The sequence below is a fragment of the Phaenicophaeus curvirostris genome, chromosome 7 (assembly GCF_032191515.1).
Source record: "Phaenicophaeus curvirostris isolate KB17595 chromosome 7, BPBGC_Pcur_1.0, whole genome shotgun sequence".
Lineage (NCBI taxonomy): Eukaryota > Metazoa > Chordata > Aves > Cuculiformes > Cuculidae > Phaenicophaeus > Phaenicophaeus curvirostris.
The window spans coordinates 9636827-9659272 of NC_091398.1; the positions used below are offsets into that span (position 1 = coordinate 9636827).

Below are 22446 nucleotides of genomic sequence, written 5' to 3' on the forward strand. Positions count from 1 at the left end.
GAAATAAAGAGCTAAAGGGAAAAATAAAATTGATCTGGCACCAGGTACTCAGCTAGTAGATGCTCTCTAAGCTCGTGGAAGATGAAGGATAAGATTCAGTGCAACCACTAGCAGGCAGTAAAAATTAGTATTTCCTTTCTGCTAGGTGCTGCTTAGGGTTTGATTAGTCAATAGGAAACAGGCACAGGGATCTTCATCAGAGCCTTAGCACATATTGGAATGTGCAAATTTAATTGTAGCAAAGGCTTTTGGACCACAGGTAGGTAGATGAGGTCAATACAGAGAGCAGCAGGTGGGCAGGGAGCACACATAAATGTATAGGACAGAAAAGGAGATAAAAGAAAGCCTGTCTGATAGCTTATGGAGAAGCCAGATAGGAACTGTACAAGCTTAAAGCATTCCTTGGCTCGGGTGTAGACAGTCCCCTGTGAAGGGGACAGCGAGCAGTAGCACTGTTGTACGGATCCGTATAGACCCCTCCAAGTGTGGTTGCATCAAATACACTGGCCAGTACTTTGAAAGAGCACGTCCTAAATCTTAGGGGTCGAAAAGGAGGTCACACTTTTGGGGAAAGGTAACTTCCAGCAGGGCCTCCTCAGCGTCTGCGGGGACTGAGCGCCCGTGTCTAGAAAGCGCTCCTCTGCTGCCGTCAGGACACATTGATGCGAGTTCCTTCTATTTTCCAGCCGCACGCATCCCGCCGGCACGGCCTCGCGTTCCCAGCCGGGCGAGGGGTCCCGCTCCCCTGGCAGCGGCCGGGAGCCCCGCCACCCGGGAGGGCTGCGGAGTCCCCACCGCCCGCCCCCTCCTAAAACTAAACCCGAGAAGGATCCGCGGGGAGAGGCGGCTCCCGCGGCCCCGCGGCGAAGCGCTGGCAGGAGGAGGAGGAGGGGAGGATGCCGCGGGGCTTCCTCGCGCCGCGGTGTCGGGGGCAGAGCAGCCTCCGCGCCGCGGTGATGGTGCATTTTCGCTCCGGCTCCGTGGCGGGGACGCTGCTGCAGCCCGCAGAGCCCTCGCCCGCTGCCTGCCGAGCGCGGGCAGGATCTCCCTCTCCTCTCCTCCCGCTTTCCCCGTTCGCTCCTTTCTTCCCGTCCTCACCTCGGCGGCCCCGTGCCCGCTCCGGACCCCGCGGCCGCGACGGTGTTTTGAGTTTCCTAATGCCTCATCCGCGCGTGATTAAACGCGAAGCTCCCGGGGCGCGCGGTCAGCAACTTCGGCAGCGCTCCCGGCGGGCGCGGAGTCACGAACGGGGGGTGGGTCGCGAACGGGCACGGGCCCCGCGCCCGGGCGAGCCCTCCAGCCGCGGCCCCGCACCGCACGGGCGGCGACGCGTGCAGGGAAGGGAGCGGCGTCGGGGGTGTCCGCGGCGCCGTCGGGGCTGCTCGCGGCGCGGGGTTAGGTTCGCTCCCCTCCGCCCGGGAGCGCCCGGTGCGGGAACTCCGCGCCCCAGCTCCTCCCGCGCAGCCTGGGCGGGCGCTGCCGCGGGGCGGCCGCGGGGCTCAGCACGCCCGCCGGCCCCGCCCGCCGGGCCCCGCATCCCGCTCGGCCAATGGGGGCGCCGCGGCGCCGTCACGTGACGCGGCGGGCCGGGACCCGCTGCTTCCCCCGCGCAGAGGGATGCGGGCGGCAGAGCGGGGCAGGCGGCGGCGGCGGCTGCGCGGCGGCGGCGGCCCCTCCGCGCCCTCCCCCCGTTCCCCGCCGCCCGGCCCCTATGGCAGCCGCTCCCCGCCCCGCCGCCGCCCGCACCCCCGCGCCGCCCCGCCGGGCTCCGCCGTTCGCCCCAGCGTCGCGCCCGCGCTCGGCTGCCGCTCGCTGACCCGCCGCCGCCGCCGGCCGGCGCCCCGGGATGCCCGGCGGCTCCGCCGCCCGTCCCTGCCCTCCGCCGCGCCGCCCGGGGGGCACGCAGCCGCCGCGGAGTTGAGTTAGGAAGTCATGGTGCCCTGGGAGCCCTCCCCGCCCCGGCAGTGCGGCGGCGGCGGCTGGACGCTCTGCGACTGCTGCTGCTGGCTGCTGCTGCCCGCCCTGCTGCTGGTCCTCGCCCGCCCCGACAAGCTGGCGGCCTTCCCTACCTCCTTGAGCGACTGCCAGACGCCCACCGGCTGGAACTGCTCCGGTAAGCGTCGGAGCATCCCGCGCCCGGCGCTCCGAGTCGCGCGGGGCGAGCCCGAGGGAGGCGACTCGGGCGGGAGGCACCGCGTCCCGCCGGGCGCCCGGCGAAGGCGAAAAAGTGTGGGGCGGGAGGCTCGTTCCCAGCGCGGCCGCAGCCCCCGGGCGCCCCGCTGCCCCCCGCTCCGCTGGGCGCGGCTCCCCGGGCGCAACTCCGCAGTTAAACGGGGCAGCTCGGCGTCTGGGTGCGGGAGAGGGGAGCGCGGAGCCGGAGCGCATCCCGCGGGCGGCTCTTCCCGAGCGCACCGGCAGCTTGGGGATGGGCGCCGCGACACCGGGAACCCGGTGCCTGTTCTTAAAGTCGGGCTGACCTTTAGAAAGAGTTGCCTTTGTATGTCAGCAGCCAGCCCTGCTCCGACGTGCGAAGTTAATTCTGAAATCAGCTTCTAATAGCCTCCTAACGGCGTTTTGTGGGGCGTTTGAATTTTGGGGTTATTCGTATCGCACGTAATATGTTAGACTGGGGGGGGAGGAATTTCTACTGCGAGCTCCTCTTAGTTTCGAACGTTTAGCGATATGGTTAAAAGCGCTCAGATGTTTTTTTTAAAAAATCGATGGATTTAATTCTTAATGGGTTTGTAGTCTGATATAGCTGTTTTGTTTAATACCTTGCTGCACGCTGTTGGAGTGGGAGGCTAGCGAAATCAGAAATTCACGCTTGTGTTCGTGAACTGAATCTTCAGTCAGATCTGTTGGTTTTCTGCTGGAGAAAATGAAGGCAAAGAGCTGGGTTCGCTCAGCGGCTTGTGGGGAACCTGGCGCTTCTCCTGTTAACTTAGAGGTGATCAATCTTCATTGGGATCAGGCAGACCATCACAGAAAATACACAGCATGTTTGTCTTTATTATTGGGGTCTTTGTTGCTTCATGGGCTGGAGAAATTCCAATTTGGAGTTTTGTCCAACACATTTGCAGTCGAATTGGGGATAAGTTGATGACATTTCCAGCCTAGAGCTATGAAATAGGGTAATTACTGGGTGACTTCTAAGGAGGAAACAAAGTCTGTGAAATAGGAAGAAAAAAAAAAAAAAGATGTATGAGGTAGTGGAGAGTAAGGACTAGGAGAAAGACTGTGGGAGAAACAAGAAAAAGTGGAAAACTGAGGACAGGGAAGGACAAAAGAAAATCTGGAGTCTGTTGTTCATCAGCAAGGTTATTGTGCTGTGTGCATTAAAACACAATCATACCATACTGTTCATCTTGCTAGACTAAAGCTGACATTTTTTTTTCCCTCTTTACATTTGAGGTTATGATGACAGAGAAAATGATCTCTTTCTCTGCGACACCAATACCTGTAAATTTGATGGGGAGTGTTTAAGGATTGGAGACAGTGTGACTTGTGTCTGTCAGTTCAAGGTAAGAAGATTGATATTTCTTTCTCTAATTCACTAATGAGAATACAAATCAAAGATCTCCACTTATAACCCATCACTGGGCAATTTATTTCTCTATGTGCAGAGAAGTTACAGGGAAAACCCAGCAGCATGTATAAAAGCTGGCAGGAGAACCAACTGGTGTCAAGAAGACATAAGTTTCTCCGGGAAAATGCAGATGCTGTGGCTTTAAATATCCCTTTGGGTCTGCTGTTTCAGGTTGTGCATTTCTGATTTTGTGTCTGTGCTGTTTTAACGAGGATTTAGAGTCCTTTCTAAATTCATTTCTGATACAGATCATGGCTTATTGTGTTCGGAGTTCTGATCTAGTTAAAGAAATGGATCTGTAATGTGCTTATGCAATATTTTCAGGAAGGGCTGCATAGTGACAATGCTTCTGCCTGTTTATCTGCCCAGCTGATCAGATTAAAGAGCAATCCCTCTGTTCCAAAACCATGAACTTCCTTTAGGTTTTGTATAGTTTTAGGGAGGAGGGAGGCTATTGCTAAGTAGTAGGGGTTTTTCCTCCTTTTTCTTCTCTCTGCCTCTTGCCGCTACATCTAAACCTCAGGCATTCTCAAAGTCAGACAATTTCATTATGAAGGTTTCTGTTCAATACGTTTTAGCCACCTCACCAAACAACTGTGCTTTGCATGATGACCTGAATAAGAACTGAACAAATTAAAGAAGTTTTAAGCATGTACCAGCACGTGTTGTATGTACATTTATGCCCTGGTAGGTTTTTTGCATTTTAATGTGGATCTGTGAAGTTGTGGAACTTGTAACGCTGACTTGAGTGTTTACAGTACGGCACGCCAAATAGTGCACAGTTCAAGATTGTGCACATCTGTAATAATTAATTTATTATTGAGCTTTGATGATTCGCTTTGAAGCATGACAAGTATCATTTGTATTTCTAGAGCCAAATGTGTCTTTGAAGAAAAAAAACCCAAGTGATAACTACCTTCATTTAAAACAAAGAAGGAATTTTCTGCAATAAGAACAAGACAGTTGTTTGCTGAAGTGCTTGTATTTCTCATGTTGGAAAGGAATTCATATTGACCACGTCTTTTTAAATTCCATTTTTAGTTTGCATGCAATCAAAAATTCAGTGTGAGAATGCTGTTGCCTTGGCTCGGCATGTGCAGTAATTTAAGGGTTGATCTGTTTTCTCTTTCTAAGAAAAAAATCTGTAATGCGGTGAAATGCCTGTGACTTTGTCCCATTGCCTGGAGGTAAGTTAGGGCAGATGTGGTGCAATGAGCACTGGAAACTTACAGCAGCCACGGAGAGTGCTTGGGTCTTGTCTTTAGTCCCACTTTGGTGTTGCCATTTGGCATAAAGCAGCGGACTTGTAGACAGCAAGGTGCAAACTCTGATGTTACTGCTCTCAAGGAAGGAGGCATTTGGAGCACTTTTTTCCCAAGGCAGGTTGCTGGTCCCTGGTGATTCAGGGTAAATGAAGCCAAGTAAGCCTCTTGCGGTCAAGTCACTCCTCTTTGAGAGGTGAACGCTATCTGTGTGCTGAGCTGAGCAGTTCTGTAGGGAGCAGATGAAATGAATTTAAGGAAGTCATGTAACTGGTGTATGAATATTTAAATGAGATCGAAAGAGTGGGTTGGGCCATTGCTAGTAAATGGGTTGAGATCAGCAGTAATCTTTGGTTTCAGTGGCCTTTGGTTCAGACCTTGTAAAAACTCAGAGCACTTTGTCTTGATTTGAGCCCTCTGTGGAGCCGCAGGGCTGACTGTGACCTTGGAGGGCAAATTACCTGTGGCTGATCCTGTGCCGGCACTATGAAGGGCAGTGTGGTGCCAGGGGCTTCTGTAGTCCAACGCCTCTACTTTGATACAGTCAGAGCTGGGGGGATGTTAGCTTCTCTTGTAACATCAATGGACAATGTGACAAGCCAAAAAGATATGCCACCAGAGTAGAAAATTAATTTCTAGTGTGGCGTCTGAGGCGGTCCAAGTAAGGCAGAGCTGGCCAGGTAATTTATGTCACAAGTAATGGGGTTCTCCATCAGAATTCAGGTCCCCCATTTCAGTGACAGCTCCATGGGGTGATAGTGAGCAAATCAATACCAGACTCCTCATCACTATAATTACTTTTAATGTTTTCTCCAGAATTTGCCAGGGGCTTTAACTGCAGCTTGAGAGAATAGACAAGGACAGAAAGCTAATTTTCCATCCGTACTGTTGAAAAGTCCTGGGAGGAGCAGGGCTGCTGCAATCGTGATCAGGGTTTTTTTTCAAACCAGAATCGCAGATGCATCTTGTCTGTCCAAACAGAGTTAATAAAATGAATTTATTGTTATTTGAAAGGGTGAACATGATCGGACTGCTCTGGAACACCTGAGTTAGGCTTCCATCCCAGGACAGCGGGCAGACATGTGCTAAGGTGATTCATATTGGCGGGCTCTCTTGTCACACTCTACTGCAAAGTGATAGTCCGTTCACTGACTCCTCACAACAACAGATACATATTGCATTGGAGAACAGCCTGTCCTGCTCTGATCAGGAAATGCAGACCCACCCTCCTCTCGGGACAGGCGCAAACGTGGGTGCCAATTGGCTGGGAAGGCCGTGGGCCAGTGATGCTTCCCACACTGGGGCTGAGCATTGGGGAAGCCACCACCCCTTGCCTCCCTGCACACGGCAAACTCAACAGGTCCACCATGAAGGTGCAGAGCTGTGTTGGAAGACGTGGAGTCTGCACCCCAGTCTGGCAGCCTGAGTTCTCCTCTCTCTCAAATTTCTTGAATGTATTAAAAAATACACTGGAGTATTTCTGTCAGTCCTACATGTCTTTTCACTTTAGTCACCAAGACTGTGGACATTCACTGGTTTGAATGTGAGGAAAGAGTTCAGTTTTCATGCACGTTGGATCCTTTACACACTTCAGTATTTGTGGATCTGGAATATCACCTGGTCAACTTGTAGCTTTGTATTTTATCTCCAGAATGTATTCTCATGCTACTTGCTTCAACGTGTAGGTGGCATTTTGGGAGTTGTTAATCCATGAGAGGAGGAGGAGATCAAACTTTTAACACTGTTACCAGGAGTATGAGTTACACAAGTTATTGAGTTTTTTGAAAACAAACCTTATGCTTTCAATGCACAGCACTGACCCCAGAGCTTGCAAAGCTAGTTTGTCTCTCTGGCTGTGATAGTGAGCACTCCAGGCTGCTAGTAGTGAGGAAAGCAGCCTTTGACTGATACTTAGCTGAACTGGATACATCCAATTCTCTTCTCTATAGCTGTGTTTTACAAACCTGCATGCATAAGAACTGGACAGTATGTTACAATGCTACTGGGTTTAGTGGGTATTTTGACATGGATGTACCTGAATACTTGATCAGACCCTACTTTAGGGATGGAGAATCATTCTCACATCTAGAGCTTGGTTTATTGAGCCCTAAACCAGTGCAAAAAATGTGTCACTAGACTGATGAAACTGTGACAGTCAATGTGTAATATCCTCTAGTATTAACACAAAGTATGTTATGATAGTGAAGAGCTGCGAGTACTGGGTTCAGCGTAGTCAAATACAAAAACCTAGCTCTAGCAGGTCACAAGCAACCTGATGACTAATATCACAACCTTCTCAACACAGGTCTTATTTTCTTTGCTGGGTAACTTCCACTGTGGTTTCCTGGTGGCTTTCAGAGCTGTCCCAGCTCAAAGGATCCATCTGGAAGTTCTCCCTTTTTTTCCCTGTGTCTCAGCAGCAGCTCCTAGGTTACTGCCTTTTCCATACAAATACAGGTTACTCAAAGCCAGTGGTGGGGAGAATGAGCAGCAGCTGAAGAAATGCATCCGAGACCAGCACAGTTAGAGAAAGAAAAGGCTGCATCACCTGTGCTTTTCTTGGAGTACCCTCCAGCCCTGCTGGCCAAAACCACCTTGAGTGTAGCAGGAGCCACAGCAGAGTTGGGGAAACTTCTCCCACAAGAGTTAATCCTTCATGGAGCCCTTGTAACTTTTAAATGCGTTTTAAAATTGCTTAGCTTTGGAGGAAGTTCCAACCTAGCTTATAGCAGCTCTGTCACTCTTTTCTGCGGATCAGGATTTCACTCTTGATGCTTGTCTGGCCTTTCAGGTTTGCAGCTGAGTCAGTGTAAAAGATCATCTTTTGCTCTGGGCGAAACCAGCAGTTTGTCACAGTGGTTTCTGCATGTAGCAGAGGGCCAAATTGTGCACAGATTGCTCTGGCAAAAGGTCCCATGGGTGACAAGCAGGCAGTATGTCTAAGGCAAGCGTGATTTGATCCTTCATGCTTTTGAAAAATTGCATGATTGTGTTAATTGTCCTGGTTAAGTATTCCAGATCAGCTCCAGCTATTGCTGTTGAGCTTTTGGATGAAGTTGGCGTTTCCTGCTTGAAACGTTTCTCAGAATTGGAACATAATGGTGAAAAAAACCATAGAAACACTTTTTAATCAACCATTTAAATCTTTGTGTGGAGGAGCCCCTCGTTAGAAACTGAAGGAGAGGGATTTCTGCTGTTGTGGCTGCTGGTTTACTTTCCTGTTCCAAGGGAAGAGAGTGCTGGGGGTGGGCAGCACCTTCAAAAGATTTAAGAAAACACAATGCATAAGGAAAATGTCATTTGTTTTGGCCCAATCAAAATGTCACTCTGACCAACTATGAATAATTTCCTGGCAGCTGTTATGTGTGGAGGCCTGCAATTAATGCAATCTATGCAATTGTTTGTGTTAATCACTTCTGTAGTCATTCACTTTGAAGCATATTTGACGTTTATAACCCTGGAATTTCAGTTCAGCGCTTCATATTGTGCCTGTCAAACACACCTCAGACACTTTGTGGCACAGTGCAGCTAAATAGGAAGCATGTTTTCTTTTTAATTTTTACTTGGATTTAAGCAGAGGTGAGCATTTGTAAATAATAATTGCGATCATTCCATTTGTTATAATTAAACAATGAGGCATACCAGAAGTACAGTAATCATCAGATAATCATATCCCTTGTATAATTACCATGTACAGGGTACATCCAAGTATTTCTAAGCCTCAGAGTGTTATTATCTTATGATAACTGCACCCGGTTGGTTGCCCAATTTTCAATGTAAAATGGAATTATTTTTATTAAAATGAACAAGAGAGGGCAAAGCTTTTTCAGTGGTAGAGGGAACAAAGCAGGTAGTTTGCAGAGCTGAGCAGGTGCGTGGTTTGAGTAACTAGTGCCCTCCTTGGCGCTGGCTGCAGTGCTGCTGGTCCTGCTCGCTGGCCGCTGCGGGGAGAGCTTGGACCTTCGCACAGCATCCCGGCTGCAGCTCACTGGGAACAGGAGTGTGTCTGCAGAAAGAGGGATGCGTTTCGATCACCATAATTTCCCTCTGTCCAATCAGTCCTAATTGTAGCTTAAGTACTTAAGTACAGAGTTATACGGAGGCAGGCAGACACTTGTGGGTATGCAAACGACTGTCTCTGTAGCAGTGAGGGTGTGTTTGTGCAGGAGGAGGGGAAAAGCGAGCCTGTTCATTACAATTTGTCTGTAGCCACCCAATGGCAACACTAGAGCCGCTATTGCAGATGCGAGGAGCAGTTTGCGTTGCCCGTATTCCTTCCCCAGGAATGACCCCAGGAATGACCGGCAGGGAGACGCCTCTCTAGGGGCAATTAGTGTACGCTTTGCCATTCAGATTATCATCTCCCCACCCCATTCAAGTCTGGTTTATTCTCCTCAGCCTTTTGTGGTTTTAGAAGTCCCCCCTTCCACTCCCCTGGTTGCTGTAAATGTGAAAAGCAGGGTCAGCGTCTCCCTCTCTGTTATTGCAGGGGTTTAATGCTGGAAAGGGGCGGGGAGAGAAGGGAGGGAGGCACCGAAATGGAGGCACCTGCTTGTGTGATAACACTACTGCTCTCTGTCCATCCCCATCAGTGTAACAATGACTACGTGCCCGTGTGCGGCTCCAATGGTGACACCTACCAGAACGAATGCTACTTGAAACAGGCTGCCTGCAAGCAGCAGAGCGAAATCCTCCTGGTGTCCGAAGGATCATGTGCAACTGGTATGTATAATGCAATCCAGGCTGCCAGCGGACCTTGACGTGCCCCTGAATCAGATAACCTGTGGATGGCAATAGCCGTTGGAATAGCTGCTTTGAATTCATCGCAGATTAATTCTTTGCAGTCCTAGGCATGAGAAGTTGCTGCCATCCTTCTCTTTTCAAGTAACTAACTTACTGTAGGGTCAGAGTCTATGATGCAGTGTATACCCTTGACACTGTTTTGAAGAGTACAGCGCAGAAATCAGTTTCTTCTTTTAATATGTATCTTGTGCTCCCGACCATCATCTGTGCTGCAAACATTTCTGAACTGTTACGACAAGTAACTGGAAGCAGATTAAATGAGCAGATGTCTGATAAATGGGCATCTGGATTACCACAAACCTCTCCATAATCTAGACAGATAGAACTGGAGTGTTATTGCCTGCAATCCAGTTTCTTAGGTTTTTACTTATGTTTATAGCACCAGATTCCCAGCTGGTGTGATGCAACAGACCACTGGTTGTGATGCAACAGACACTGGAACAAGTTTTTTTTTCTAGAGTTGTTGGAAGAATTCATTAAAGAGTGTGAAAACTGACTGGCATTTGGGACAACTTTGCTTAACTCAGAGCATTGTGAGCTAGTTGTATCTCTGCTTTTATCAAACAGCTAAAAAGATGAATGAGCAAAATCAATCAGGAAAACTGAGGTGTTTAGATCCAGGAGTTCTTGATATTTTTCTTTTGTGGTTGGTATCTGTTAGACGTGGGCACTGAAGTTAACTTGAAAAGTGCAGGAGTAGTTAGTCTTTGTTCTTGTGGGTGTTTTTTAAGCTTAAAGTCAATTTTTTTTCTTGGCTGAGGATGCAGGAGTCAATAAAAATACATTAGACAAACTTCTTGCAGTGCTATAATTTTGTGTTTCATACACGTGAGAGAAAATAAACTTTCCTCTGGAAATGCTGTTCTTCTCTGAAGCTCTTACCCGGCAATTTTCAAGAGGATAAAAAAAATATGCTGCAATCTTTCTGTCTATAAGTTGGTATTAAAAGGAGCTCAGGCTGACAAAGTTTATTGTAGCGTAGGATTTGTTCAACTTAGTAAATTCTCACAGCATAGCAACTGGTCTTTTCTTTGGTTTGAACTTCTTGATTAAAGGGATAATTTTAGTGCATTGCTACTTCTTTTCTTAAACTTGCTTGCCTACTGGCAAAGGCCATGTTGGATATATTCTCTCTGAAGTTCACAGTAGATTTCAGAAAAAGGAGAGGGAAAAAAAAAGGGGAGCTCCCTTGAGTCTTGATCATTTGGCCTCTTTTTTCCTCCTCCCAAGGAGGAGGCTCACTGGAGAAGGCAGCAGCCAGGTACCTCGGGTTTGTCCTATGGGCAGAGACCTAGGCTGCTGGAGGTCTGGCAGCGAGCCACCTTCCTGGCCTTGACAGGCAGTGGTCTGGTTGGGCATCAAAGAGTAGGGGCAGGAGAAGAGATAAGAGGTCCTTTTCCTCCAAAGTGCCATAGAATATGGAAGGTTGTTGTAGGTAGAAGGTGATAACAGGCATTAATTTCCTTCTCTGTGCCAGGGAGACCTGTCACACCTGGAAAAGCCGTGCTTCCCAGAGCTATGAGGGCATTGTAATGCAGACACCTTTAATACCTCAGCAGCTCCTTTGAGAAATAGCTCCAGGACAGAAGATCAGATCAGGACAACACTGGAAATGGTCACTGGGAAAACACCATCATTTTCTGTTCTCTTTTTCAGCTCCCTTTTGCATCTGTCCCATGCAGTCTTGCTGTGTAAATCTACCATTTTAAGTCATTCTTATGTCAGTTTTATTTAAATAAAGGTTTTCCTTTGTTTAAGTTTGAGCAATGTTGGCGTGTACAAGCCAATTCAGATTCATGAGACCTTGCTGTCAGTAAATGAGATCTAAGAGTTCATAGGGTAAGTGGATCCCAAAGCAGCCCTTCCAAACTCTTTCTAGTAGTCTTGATGCTGATAAATAGGTAACCCCTTCACTAAGGGGGAGGATGGGATGACAGCCTCCCTCTCTCCCTTCTCTGAAAAAGTAACTCCTCTTATGGATTATTTTTGGTAACCCTACACGTGTGTGCATTTCTGTATTTTGCCTTGCTTGGAAAGTTCTATAATGAAGCTCCAAGCTTGGCAATTTCATGATGCTGCACTTTTTAAATCTGTGACTCCTGTGAGTCCTGTCAACAAAACATCGAGCAGGGGAAAAATAAAAATAAAACATTCCATTTTGAAACTCAGCAACAACCTCAAGAAAAATGGCATTTTACTCGTTTATCTAAAGACTTGGAATAATAATAATTTCATTGGTTTATTCCAACTAGTTATGATCTGATGAGATGTCACTGTTTTGTAATGATAATTACATGATTTTCCAGTAGATCTGGGCTCAAACAAATGGGTTTAAAAACCGCCTTGGTAAGGGTTTAGTAGTGGCCAAGTGAAGCAACTTTGCACAACTGTTGGGAGCCAAGCTTTTAAGTACAACAAAGCAAGGCAGGAGATTATGAGAACGTAGCAGCACTCCAGGGCTTGTTATTGTAGTCTCATACAGAGACTTTAAAGAAAAAGAGTTGAGACATGAAAAAGATGGCTTGAGTGAACTACATTCAGATTAGATCTCTATAATTTACCCAGGGAGGACATCAAACGTAAGGTGCACTGTAATACACTTAACAGTCTTGCTTTGCGTGGTTGCAGGACGTACTGTAGCACATGAATATAAATTTCTTTCTGTTCTTTTCTCAGATGCTGGCTCAGGATCTGGGGACGGAGGTAAGAATCATCTTCTAATATCTCTGTGCTTATGTGTACACACACTGTCTTTCACAATTTCAGATTGTCAGTGGATATGCTTTGTAGTTTTGTTGTTACACTACATATTGTCTTTTGTTTAGCTTTTTCTCTAAAAAAGTGACATTTTGCATTTTAGTCAAGCTGGAACCTAATAATGATGTGCTGTTTTCTAGGGAAATTCAAAAAGCTGTGTTACTTCTAATAGGATTTGGAATTACTCACAGGTTTTGCTAGGAGCTCTATCTCCATCTACTGTTACAGTTGCACTCATTTGTTTTATGTTTAGAGTGATATTTATTTTGTTCTTAAAACAAAATAATGAGCCAAGCCCTTGGCTTCCCCTCACTGAAGGCTTCAAGCCAATTATTTTGTGGTAATGCAGAGCATTCTTTCAAAGATATGAAGAAATGTCATAGGGAAAGAACAGTGTGTTTCTATAAAAAACAGCAGCAGTGAAAACGAGAACCGAATTGGTCCAAACCCTTTGCTGCATACAGGGGATACTGTAAAATGTAGGAAAACTTGCATTTCACTTGGAGGTTGGTGGTTTGGGGTTTTTTTTTTAGTTATTTCTTAGGTGCAGTCACTTAAGAGTTTGCTCATTTAACACTGGTCCTAAGGTTTGTGATTAATACTTCTTGGAAGTATAAGCGTTGCATCTGGATACTGCCCTGCCTTGATGCAGGGAATGTGGCTTTTGGGAGATACTGGCATGGTGGCTCAGTCTTCTCTGAGGGCTGGGAGGGCCTGGGCTAGGTTGGATGTCTATGTAAAGTTGTCTTAAGAGTCATTCTCAGTTCTGTCCATGTCCCCTGAGTAACCTCTAGGAGCCTGAGGGAAGGGGAAGGGCAAGGTCAGCATCAGACTGGGATGCTGCTGGGCTCCTCCAGCTGAGGCAGCCACCAGAAGCATAGGATGCAGACAGCAGATCTGGGCTCTTACCCAGTTTTATAGCTGGTCCTGGCTGGATTGAGGCTTTTTTCAAATACAGTTCTGTTATTTGGCAAAATACCACTTAGTCCTTGTGTAATTTTGGTAACCAGAATATAAAAGAGTGCAACGTGTAGGCAAGATATTATTTTTGCTTATGAAGTGGTCAACATGAGCATGAGGCACTTGTAAGGGACCTAATTTTCTGATACTGGACTCAGGCTGACTTCTGGAAATCAAGACACTTTAACATGCTTTAAATCTGGCTCCCCCCAAAAGCTCCACCCTAAAATATTGCTATTCATTTTCAAAAGTTTTCTCCAGATTTTCCTAACGTGTCCTTCAAATTGTCTTTTCAAACTGTTACACCAAAGAAATTCCTTATTTGTGCCCAACAGAAATCTACTATTTATTTTATATTTATGGTTGAATTTTCATGCATATGGTCATTAAATCAGTTTTCAAATGAAGTCTTACAAAATTCATCATGTGTGTACCAGGGAAAACAGATAAGATTTTGAGTTTGTTTTATAACTGGGGAGGGGGGGAGGAAAATGGCCACTTTCTAAAAGTAATGAGTTCTGTACTTAAAAAGCATAGGAATTTAAAAGCATGATTTCCAAACATTTTCGTGTTGAAAACTAAGGTTGACAAAAGATGAGCAGGACAGAACCTTTGGGACTGACTGGGCTGGTAGTGCGATGCAGATTTGTGAAGGAGACAAAACCAAGTTGGTGCATGTGTTTAAAGGTCTACAAAGCTGCCTTGTATTAGTCAAGATTTAGTTGGCTGCTATGGCTGTTTTTAAAGTACAAAAGTATATTTATGTGCCCTAAGAAGCTAAATCCAGCCAAGTAAATGTTATCACTACATCACTCTTTACTAGACATGGTCTTGTTGTAAAAGCTGTAATAAATTTTGGATATCATCACAGTAAGTCTTGTAAAATCCACTCTAACAATCATGAGTGGGATGTTTTTCTATCAGGAGCCTGAGGTCTTAGGCAATCTTGTGTGTTTTCTGTTTCTGTGAAAATCTTCCTTTCTTAAAGCTTCTTCAAGCAGTGTTGGTTAACAAATTGCTAACCAATGCAGCATCATTTTTTTGCAAAACTACAGCTATAAGGACCCCCACAGCTGGCCTTCCCTGTGCCTAAATCAACAGAATGGGGCTGTGCTGGGTGCTGTGGGTGTTAAGTGTGCTGGATATATATGCAGTGAGGTACCAGAGGTATCTCGGACACTGGGAGCCCTTAGGAGCAGCCGTTCTCTTGCTGATTTGTCCTGTTTATTGTTGCTGTCCTAGTGCTGGTAGGATACAGGCAAGCGCAACACTTCAGCGTTATTGTTTGTTCTATGTTGCATCTATATATGTTGTGGTTTTGAGAGCTGGCAGGCTTTCTGGCAAGGTTCAGGTATGTGCTACTGTTGCAATCTGTCTTTGGGAGGTTCTTTGCAGGTAGGGTGACCCAGGCTGGGAGGTCTAGAGGCCACTGTGGGCTCAGGCAGGCTGAGCACCCACTTCAGGCATGGTTGAATAGGAGGCACAGTCTGTAAAGACTTTTCAAAAATGGAAAGGGGGGATGGACTTCTACTTGAAGGCACCTACACGGGCTGATCCTTCAATCTGAATAGAAGGTACACTTACAGCTTCTTAACAGAGCCCCTCCCTATTATTCTCATGTGTTCCTTCAGTGATTTTGTATATAATTCCACAAGCTGTGAGATGAGGAAACCAGCTTTTCAGCAGTTATACCTCATTGGATTTCTGGTCTGGATTGGGTTTCTTTGGTTGGGTTTCTTTGATCTGATAAGGTACATATCCAATAGAGAATTAATTCTAATTGTGAACTAGCAGAGGCCATCATGTCTTTCTGGTTCTTGGAACATAGCACATTTCCTGCTTTGAGGTCATTTCCCGTATGGCCAACAGCAATTCAGCTTCTCCCTCAGTGGGGCTCTTGTCGTGTGAAATTATAACTGGTTGATGCTTCAGAAATTGCTGGTGGGGGATTGGTGCAATGGACAGTCGTACACAAACAGCACCATGTGGTCACACAAGCCTTCTTTTCTCAAGGAACTGGACAGAGCAGACACTGTTTTGCCTGCCATGTTCCCCTTCCATGTGTTCCTACCTAGGTGTGCAGAGAAGTCTTTCAATTTATTATCTAGAATTTGGGGTTTTCTGCTTTACTCTCATGGATGCTGGGATCAGAGGGGTTCCAGCTTTTTAGCACGTTAATGATCTTGAGGGCTTTCCAGAGGTGATTTAATCCTGTTTTATGCAGCGGTAGTGTACGGAAGTCCCCTTATTTGTAAAGTAATGGGAGAATCTTAATCTTATTTGATTACTGAGCCTCCAGCATGCATTTTTGGGGATATCCAGTAAATGGGTAAGAACAGTAGGTGTTCAAGTTTCTTACTTCAAAAGAGATTTTTCCCTGTAAATGAAGACTAAAAATGCAGAATCAAGAACCATTTCTGTTTTGATTGCAGAAGCTGGGGAGTATGGTGTGGAATTATTTAAAAACCCATATCCCAGAAAGATACTAATCAATTGCAGAAAGAATGAATGTGAAAGAGTTTATACAGAGAGTAATTTAAAGAGATTCCATTCATTTTCATCTAAGCCGTTCTCTAGACGACTGGGTTTTTTTAGAACCCAATGATTCATGTTTTAGTCTTGAGCAGCTTCATAATGAATTCTTGCTCATTTCCTAGCTTCCTTCAAACAGCGACAAACTCAAGATGCAGTATTTCATTATAGCTCTTAATGTGCTAAGAACATCTCTCCTTGGTTTCTTTTTTACACTGAACACTTCTTTCCTCTTCCTGTGTTATCTGTATTCTTAGCTCTGTTGATTGGCTTGCATTCATCATGCAATGGATTTACTGTGGGTGACTATGGCACTGTGTGTTTCTGTGATTCCCAGCGAGGCAGTGCATGAGCATCTACACTGAATTAGTTTCGGAGGCTCCTTCAATTTCCCTTCAAGTCCTGCTGACTTCAGTGGGAATTGTATGGGCCTCCTGAGTACATAGATCTTATCCTAGTTTGATTTTTATGTTAATTCTTTATGATCTAGACTAAATCAGAATTAAAAAAACAAGTCATAATTCATCAATATCATCGTCATTATCACCATTTATTTTACAGTACCATCTAGAAGTGCTAATTATAAGATTAGGACTCCAGTGAGGTACACCCTGATACTGGGTGCACCCTGAGGCACCTTTTCGCAGTGAGAGAGAGAATAAAATCTGTAAAGCAGAGTCTGGATATCCAAGTGGGGCAAAGGCTGGAAGTTGCATCACAGTTCAATGGCTGAATTGGGAATAACACATGCCACTTTGTAGCTATGTCTTTTGAACTACACTGCTTATCAACAGACCTATATGTAATTCAGAAAGAATTAGAGATTGTATTGTTCTTAAAGTTTTTCATAATTTGCCAGTGGTAGACACACCTGGAAATCAACAACATTGCCAGCCATCTTCCCCCTGTCCCCCGTTTCTCTTTTTGCTGTGTATTTTAAGGATGAGAATGGCTTGTTTGTTTGTTCTTTCAGTTTATCCCTTCAGTTTTATCCAGAAAAATTGAAGTCCTGCAGTTCTTTGCAGGTGCCAACATGTAGATTTAATGATAGATTTAGAATTCTGCTCTGCCTTTCCTGTTGGCTTCGAGATGTGTGAGTAAACACATACATATTATAAATCTGTATGGAGCAGCAGTTAGTTTTCAAACACTAACCCAGAGAAAACAGGGAGAAAAAAATTAACACTTTGAAGCCTAAATTATTTTTTAAGGCAAACTGTGATGCAACACATCTATCTTTTTTCTTTAATCAACAAGCAAGTGCCTACTTTGACCCAATTGCATTTGTACTTGTCTCCATGCTGGTTTTGTCTGACTAACTTGAATTCAGCAGTTCTGCTTCTTTTCCACTGATATCCTTTTCTGCTTTATTAGAAAGCTGATTGATGGACAAGGCTATGCAGAACACAATGAATATTGCTGTAAACAGTGTCCTAGTAATAACACTTGAGCCAAAATACACTGTAAAACCTTGAGTGTATATTGGTTTGAATGAAGCAGCGTATAAAATGCAGTGCTGCTAAACACACAAATACAAACATATTCTTAATATATGGGAAAATACCCGGAGCATTCAATTTTAACCTCTGAGAGAAAGGAAATCCATATTTTGAGGTAGAGATCCTGTTCTTTCTTTGCATGGGTGTAACAGGTGATATACAAGCTTCTGTCGTGTGAATTTAGCATGTCTCCTGACCCCACGTGCTTTCATCAATTGCAATAAGGCAATAGGAAAGCTTCTTCTATTCTAATTTCATTTGGGAGGTATTATCTAAAGCAGCATCACTATAAGCAATGTGCACTGACTGGGTAAATATCTCTGAAGGGAATATGTAAACCTTAAATGATTGACCTGACTGTGAATGGTCAAATATATGTCTCCTTTGTTATACAGTTTTTTCACCTTGTTAACCTCAGCATGGCACTGAGCCCAAACCAATAAGGTCTTTGAAAGGCTGGGTTTATTAGCTCAGGCTTTTCACTGGCCTAACATGATTACATGACTTCTAGTTCAGGGCTGGTGCATGTATGACCAATATAAGATTTAAGTCAGGAAAAAGCAGTTGATGTCTCTTCATGGCCTTTTAAAGATTAGGAAAGGATAAAGTTTCTGTGTTTTTGCTGGCTGGGTGAGAAGCACTTGGGCATTTGCAAGTGCTGAATCCTTAGGCCCCCACCACAGGCATTTTGTGCTGGGCAGGAAGCTTTAGCAGTTTTGGAAATCCTAGGAAGGTATGGGAAAGACAGGAATACCAGCTTTTGGATTTCGCTCAGGCTGTCATTTGAGCTAATTGACCCTGCCTGTCTGAGATGCTCCAGCAAATCCCCACAGCTCCTGTGGACTTGAAGCTCTCCAGGGTTATGTATTAAGTACCAGTCTGGGAGATACTAGTTTTGGATTTAGTTGTTTGGGTTCTGCCTATATTTTGCTTGTTCCTTCTTCTGCTTCTGAAGTTAGAATGCCAGAATCCCATGAAAAGTGATGTGTTTTATCCCTGTACTTGCTTTGTTATTAATGGGCGAAAGTCACTGCTGTATTCCTGGTGTGAATGCAGAGCTCCCCTCAAGCAGACTATCAATGCTGAGGAATAGCATGGGAAAGATTTGACCCATAGTGAAAGATTAGTGTTTGATGGGAACGGTTAGAGTTTGATGGGAACGGTTGGACTCGATGATCCGGTGGGTCTCTTCCAACCTGGTTATTCTGTGATTCTGTGATTTGTGGCCCATTTTCAGCCACCCATGCAAAACCCAAGAAAATAAATGGAAGATGCCATAAAGATCCACAGACTTTTGTAGGCGAGAAGTAGGAATGACGTCCATTCATGGCCTCTTTCCTAAATTAACCAGTCTTTTATGGTTTTTAGCACTTCTTCAAAGTAGTTCAGAGTTACACAAGTAGACTGTGAATGGAATACGCTCACCTACATCAAAAAAGTACTGGGGATGCTCTGATTTTGCTTTAAAAAATATTGTGTGCCCACATCAAAATGGAACCAAAAAAAAAATTCCAAAATATGCTGTCTAATCATGTGCAGTCTGTGAATCCACAAATAATGTAGTTATCAAACCAGCAAGCAAATCCTGTGGTACTCTAGCACACAGATTAAAAGGGGACATCCGATCGCAAATACTCATTTATTGGTCTGTTATTGTAGACACAGCAAAAGAGAGACATAGTGGTCTGAATTTGTCTACTACATCTCTCTAAACCTGGATTAATTTTCCCTGTGACAACTGTGGAGTCACTGGAGATTAGCAATGATGCCAATGAAAGACAAATCCAGCCCACCATTTCACTTCCCTCTGCAGTGAATTCTTCTCTGCAAACGCTTCTCAAGCTTTCAAGTGGCTCTATCACACTTACTATGAACACCTCGCTTCATAGGGTAAGAGCATGTGTTCAAGCGCATGCTTAATTTTTATCACATGCTTAAATGCTATTGACTGTAAAGTTTTCTTCTGAACGTGGATGCCTTGCATTAGTGGTGCCTGAGGCAGTCTTGCAGTGGCCAGAACTTCTTCAGGTCCTTGTGCATCTCTTGGTTATATATTCTGTGGTTTAGTGATTGAAGAAGCTGATTCACTACGCACTTGCTTTGAACTGCTTTTGGTGTGTCACAGGATTTTGTTAGATGCTGTCATGAGATCTTAAAAAGAACAAATAGGATGAAAACTGCCAAGTCTCTCTCAAGGTTCATATACTTGCTTTTCTTTAACTCTTACATTTCAGACCTCAGATGCATCTAGCAAATTTAATATATTCTGCACTGGATGTTTACATTCCCTTTTTTCTAAGAGGCTTTCTTTCCTTTCAGAGATCAGGAAATAAAACTACTGCTGTCTTTGAAATCAGTGGGACTTTATCTTCAGGAAGGGCATGACCGATTCCAAGACGCTTAGCAAACTGGAGATTTCCACCTACTCTATGTAAATGCAAATAGAGGACAAGTTTAATGAGCGTGGTGCAAACCCAGGAAGCCAGAACAATTCATAATCAAATCCAGACAAGTTAAAATTTTATGGTACAGTGCTACCAGTTCTTAAGATGTTATCACAAGTCTTTCAGCCCAGGTTTTTAAATAGAAGATACTTAGTTTTTCACTTAAAACATAAAATGTGTTTAATCCTTGTTGCTCAGGAGAATACTTGAATAGAAGCCCAGAATGGTCAACAATAGCAAGAAAGCCAGACTGCATTTTAAAAATATCAGGGAAGAAGAGGTCAGAATTCTTCCATGATATTTCACATGATGCTTTTAATGCCTTGGACTTCTTGATGTCATTTGTTCTAGCTGCATGGGAGTTAGATAATGATGGCATTTATTTAAACCCCTTAGAAACACAGCTACTGAAGCAGGACCCCTTTTACCTCAGCAGCTCCAAATATCTTGCAGGCAGGAGTATAAAGAGATCTAGTTAAGGGGTTTTAACGTTGGTTTTCGACAAGTGAGAATACGGGAAAGTTCTAACGGTCTGAAAGGATATAGGGGTATGGGTATTGGAAAGGGTAAGGGAAAAAAATCAAGTATTTATAACCCTGTCAATCTGACATTGATTGAGGTAAAGCAGGACATGCAGACTCAGACCAGTTTAATAAAGAAATAAATGAGAACTAGTGCTGAGCAATATGGGCTGATGTAATAGATTTTGTCAACTAATTGAAATGTTATTTATGAAGCTACAAGTTTGCTTGATAAAGGCAACAATATTGGTGTAGTGTACGTGGATGTCAGTGAAGTATTTGGTGTGCCACTACATGACACTATGATTAAAGAATAAGAATCATGCATAATTAGCATGGCACACAATTAGTGGAATAAGAACTGCTTTTCACAATGTAATTCTAAGTGGATTTATCATTATTAGATGGACAGCACAGGAATCAGCATCATGCTGTTTAATTTTTTGTTTGTTTTACCAGTGACCTAGGTGGGCACATACTTTCCTCGTTGATCAAGTTCTCAGCAGGTACAACTGGGGAAGTAAAAAATGAACGGTTCACTGGTCCAACCCATTTGGATTTACTAGGGACATGGGTTTGAGAGCAGGCCTTCTGATGTGGCGAAATGTAAATCCACAACCATAAACCAAAGACAGGAAACCAGAGGAGTGAGGTGGGGAGACCCTTCTGGAAACAGTGATGCTGCAAAGAAAGCTGGAGCCTTGGTAGTTAGTGAGCTTGTTGCAGAAGTCTTCAGTGAACACACTGGGTTGAGGGCTGCCATTATCCTAGAGTGTTTAAGAAGCAGACTCTTAAGCAGGGGTAAGGGTGTAAAATTATGTCCACCTGTAGTGGAGGTGGTGCCTGCAGCTCCAGAGAAGCAGGAGAGAAGGCTGTGTATAGCCAAGGGCAGTGGCTGGCAAGCAAGCTTTGCTGTGAAAGCTTTAATGCCATTATCTTTGTCAAGAGAAAGGGATGTGTAGGTCATGGTTATGTGCGATTCTGCATCACTTGAGGTTTTGACACTTAGATGTCCGGATGGCTCTGCTCAAACACGGACAAATTTGAAAGTCTGGGGCTTCTGTTGCATGGGAGGTCACAACAGATGCTCAGTGGACCCTTGATTCTAGGTACTGTGAACTAGTTTACATATAAAACAAGCTGAGTTTAGCCTATTTTGTTCGGCAAGATTTCTGTGTTAAGCAGCCTGGAAAGAGATCGATTATGTGGATATGTTTGTTCATTTTGAAATCCACACAAGTGTTTTTCTCTCTGCCCTCTCCTATCACATTGTGTACATTTACATATTCAGGTAATGGAAGAGATGTAGGCTTTAGAGGCAAGTGGAAAACCCTATGCATAATGCTCTGCTAATTGTTCTGTATTTAAAAATAGGCCACACTGCACTGCATTTCATCCGAAGACAACTTTATGATGTCTGGCACTGGATGACTTCAGCAGCTCCCTCTCTCATTGGAGTCACAAGGGCTCCCTTTGGGCTTCTCTCTGTCCTGCAGGGCTACTCTGATTCCCAGTGTCATTACCGGTCTACTCCCAGCTGCTGCTTGGAGGGCGTCTTGAGGAGGAGAAGGATCACAAGCTATCTCTGGAGAATCTGTCCAGGATCCCTCCCATTTTTCCTGGTGAAGCGGGGCGAGACCAGAGGGGAGGATTGCACCCCAAGACTTCTGAAGCTGAAACCCTTTCTGATCACGATTAAATATAATTTGATTTTTATCTGTTATTACAAAGAGCCTCCCTGGCTTTGATGTGTTAGTTTATGTGGTGGGCTTCAGAGATGAGAGAGAAGGTACGAGAATAGACTCTAATTGCTTAGGCTCCTGCAAGTTGTCCACTAGATTCAGACAGAGAGACATCTTCATCTTTGTTATAATACAGCCTTGGTAAACAAATAACTTATTCTTTTGTATAGTACCTGAGACTTTCATCAAAAGAGGTGGGAGCCAGTTATATGAATCACAAGGCCAGTGCAGGACAAGTCTATGCTGTAATTCATTTAGACAAATGTTGAAGTAAATTAATGGACTCCCGTTTGTTTAGATTAGTGGCCTTTTGAAAAATTACTTGTCCTGTGTGTACAAT

At 44.8% G+C, this 22446-nt stretch overlaps 1 protein-coding gene across 1 annotated transcript in view; it reads left to right on the top strand.

Moving 5' to 3' along the window:
- The first annotated feature begins 1680 nt into the window (after positions 1–1680).
- The window catches only part of TMEFF2 (transmembrane protein with EGF like and two follistatin like domains 2), a 137912-nt gene continuing 117146 nt past the window's right edge, over positions 1681–22446 (top strand). The window contains exons 1-4 of the mRNA XM_069860762.1: positions 1681–2113; positions 3412–3521; positions 9441–9570; positions 12328–12354. Coding sequence (XP_069716863.1) covers positions 1933–2113; positions 3412–3521; positions 9441–9570; positions 12328–12354 — 448 coding nt within the window. The 5' untranslated portion in view covers positions 1681–1932. The remainder of the gene's footprint in view (positions 2114–3411; positions 3522–9440; positions 9571–12327; positions 12355–22446) is intronic.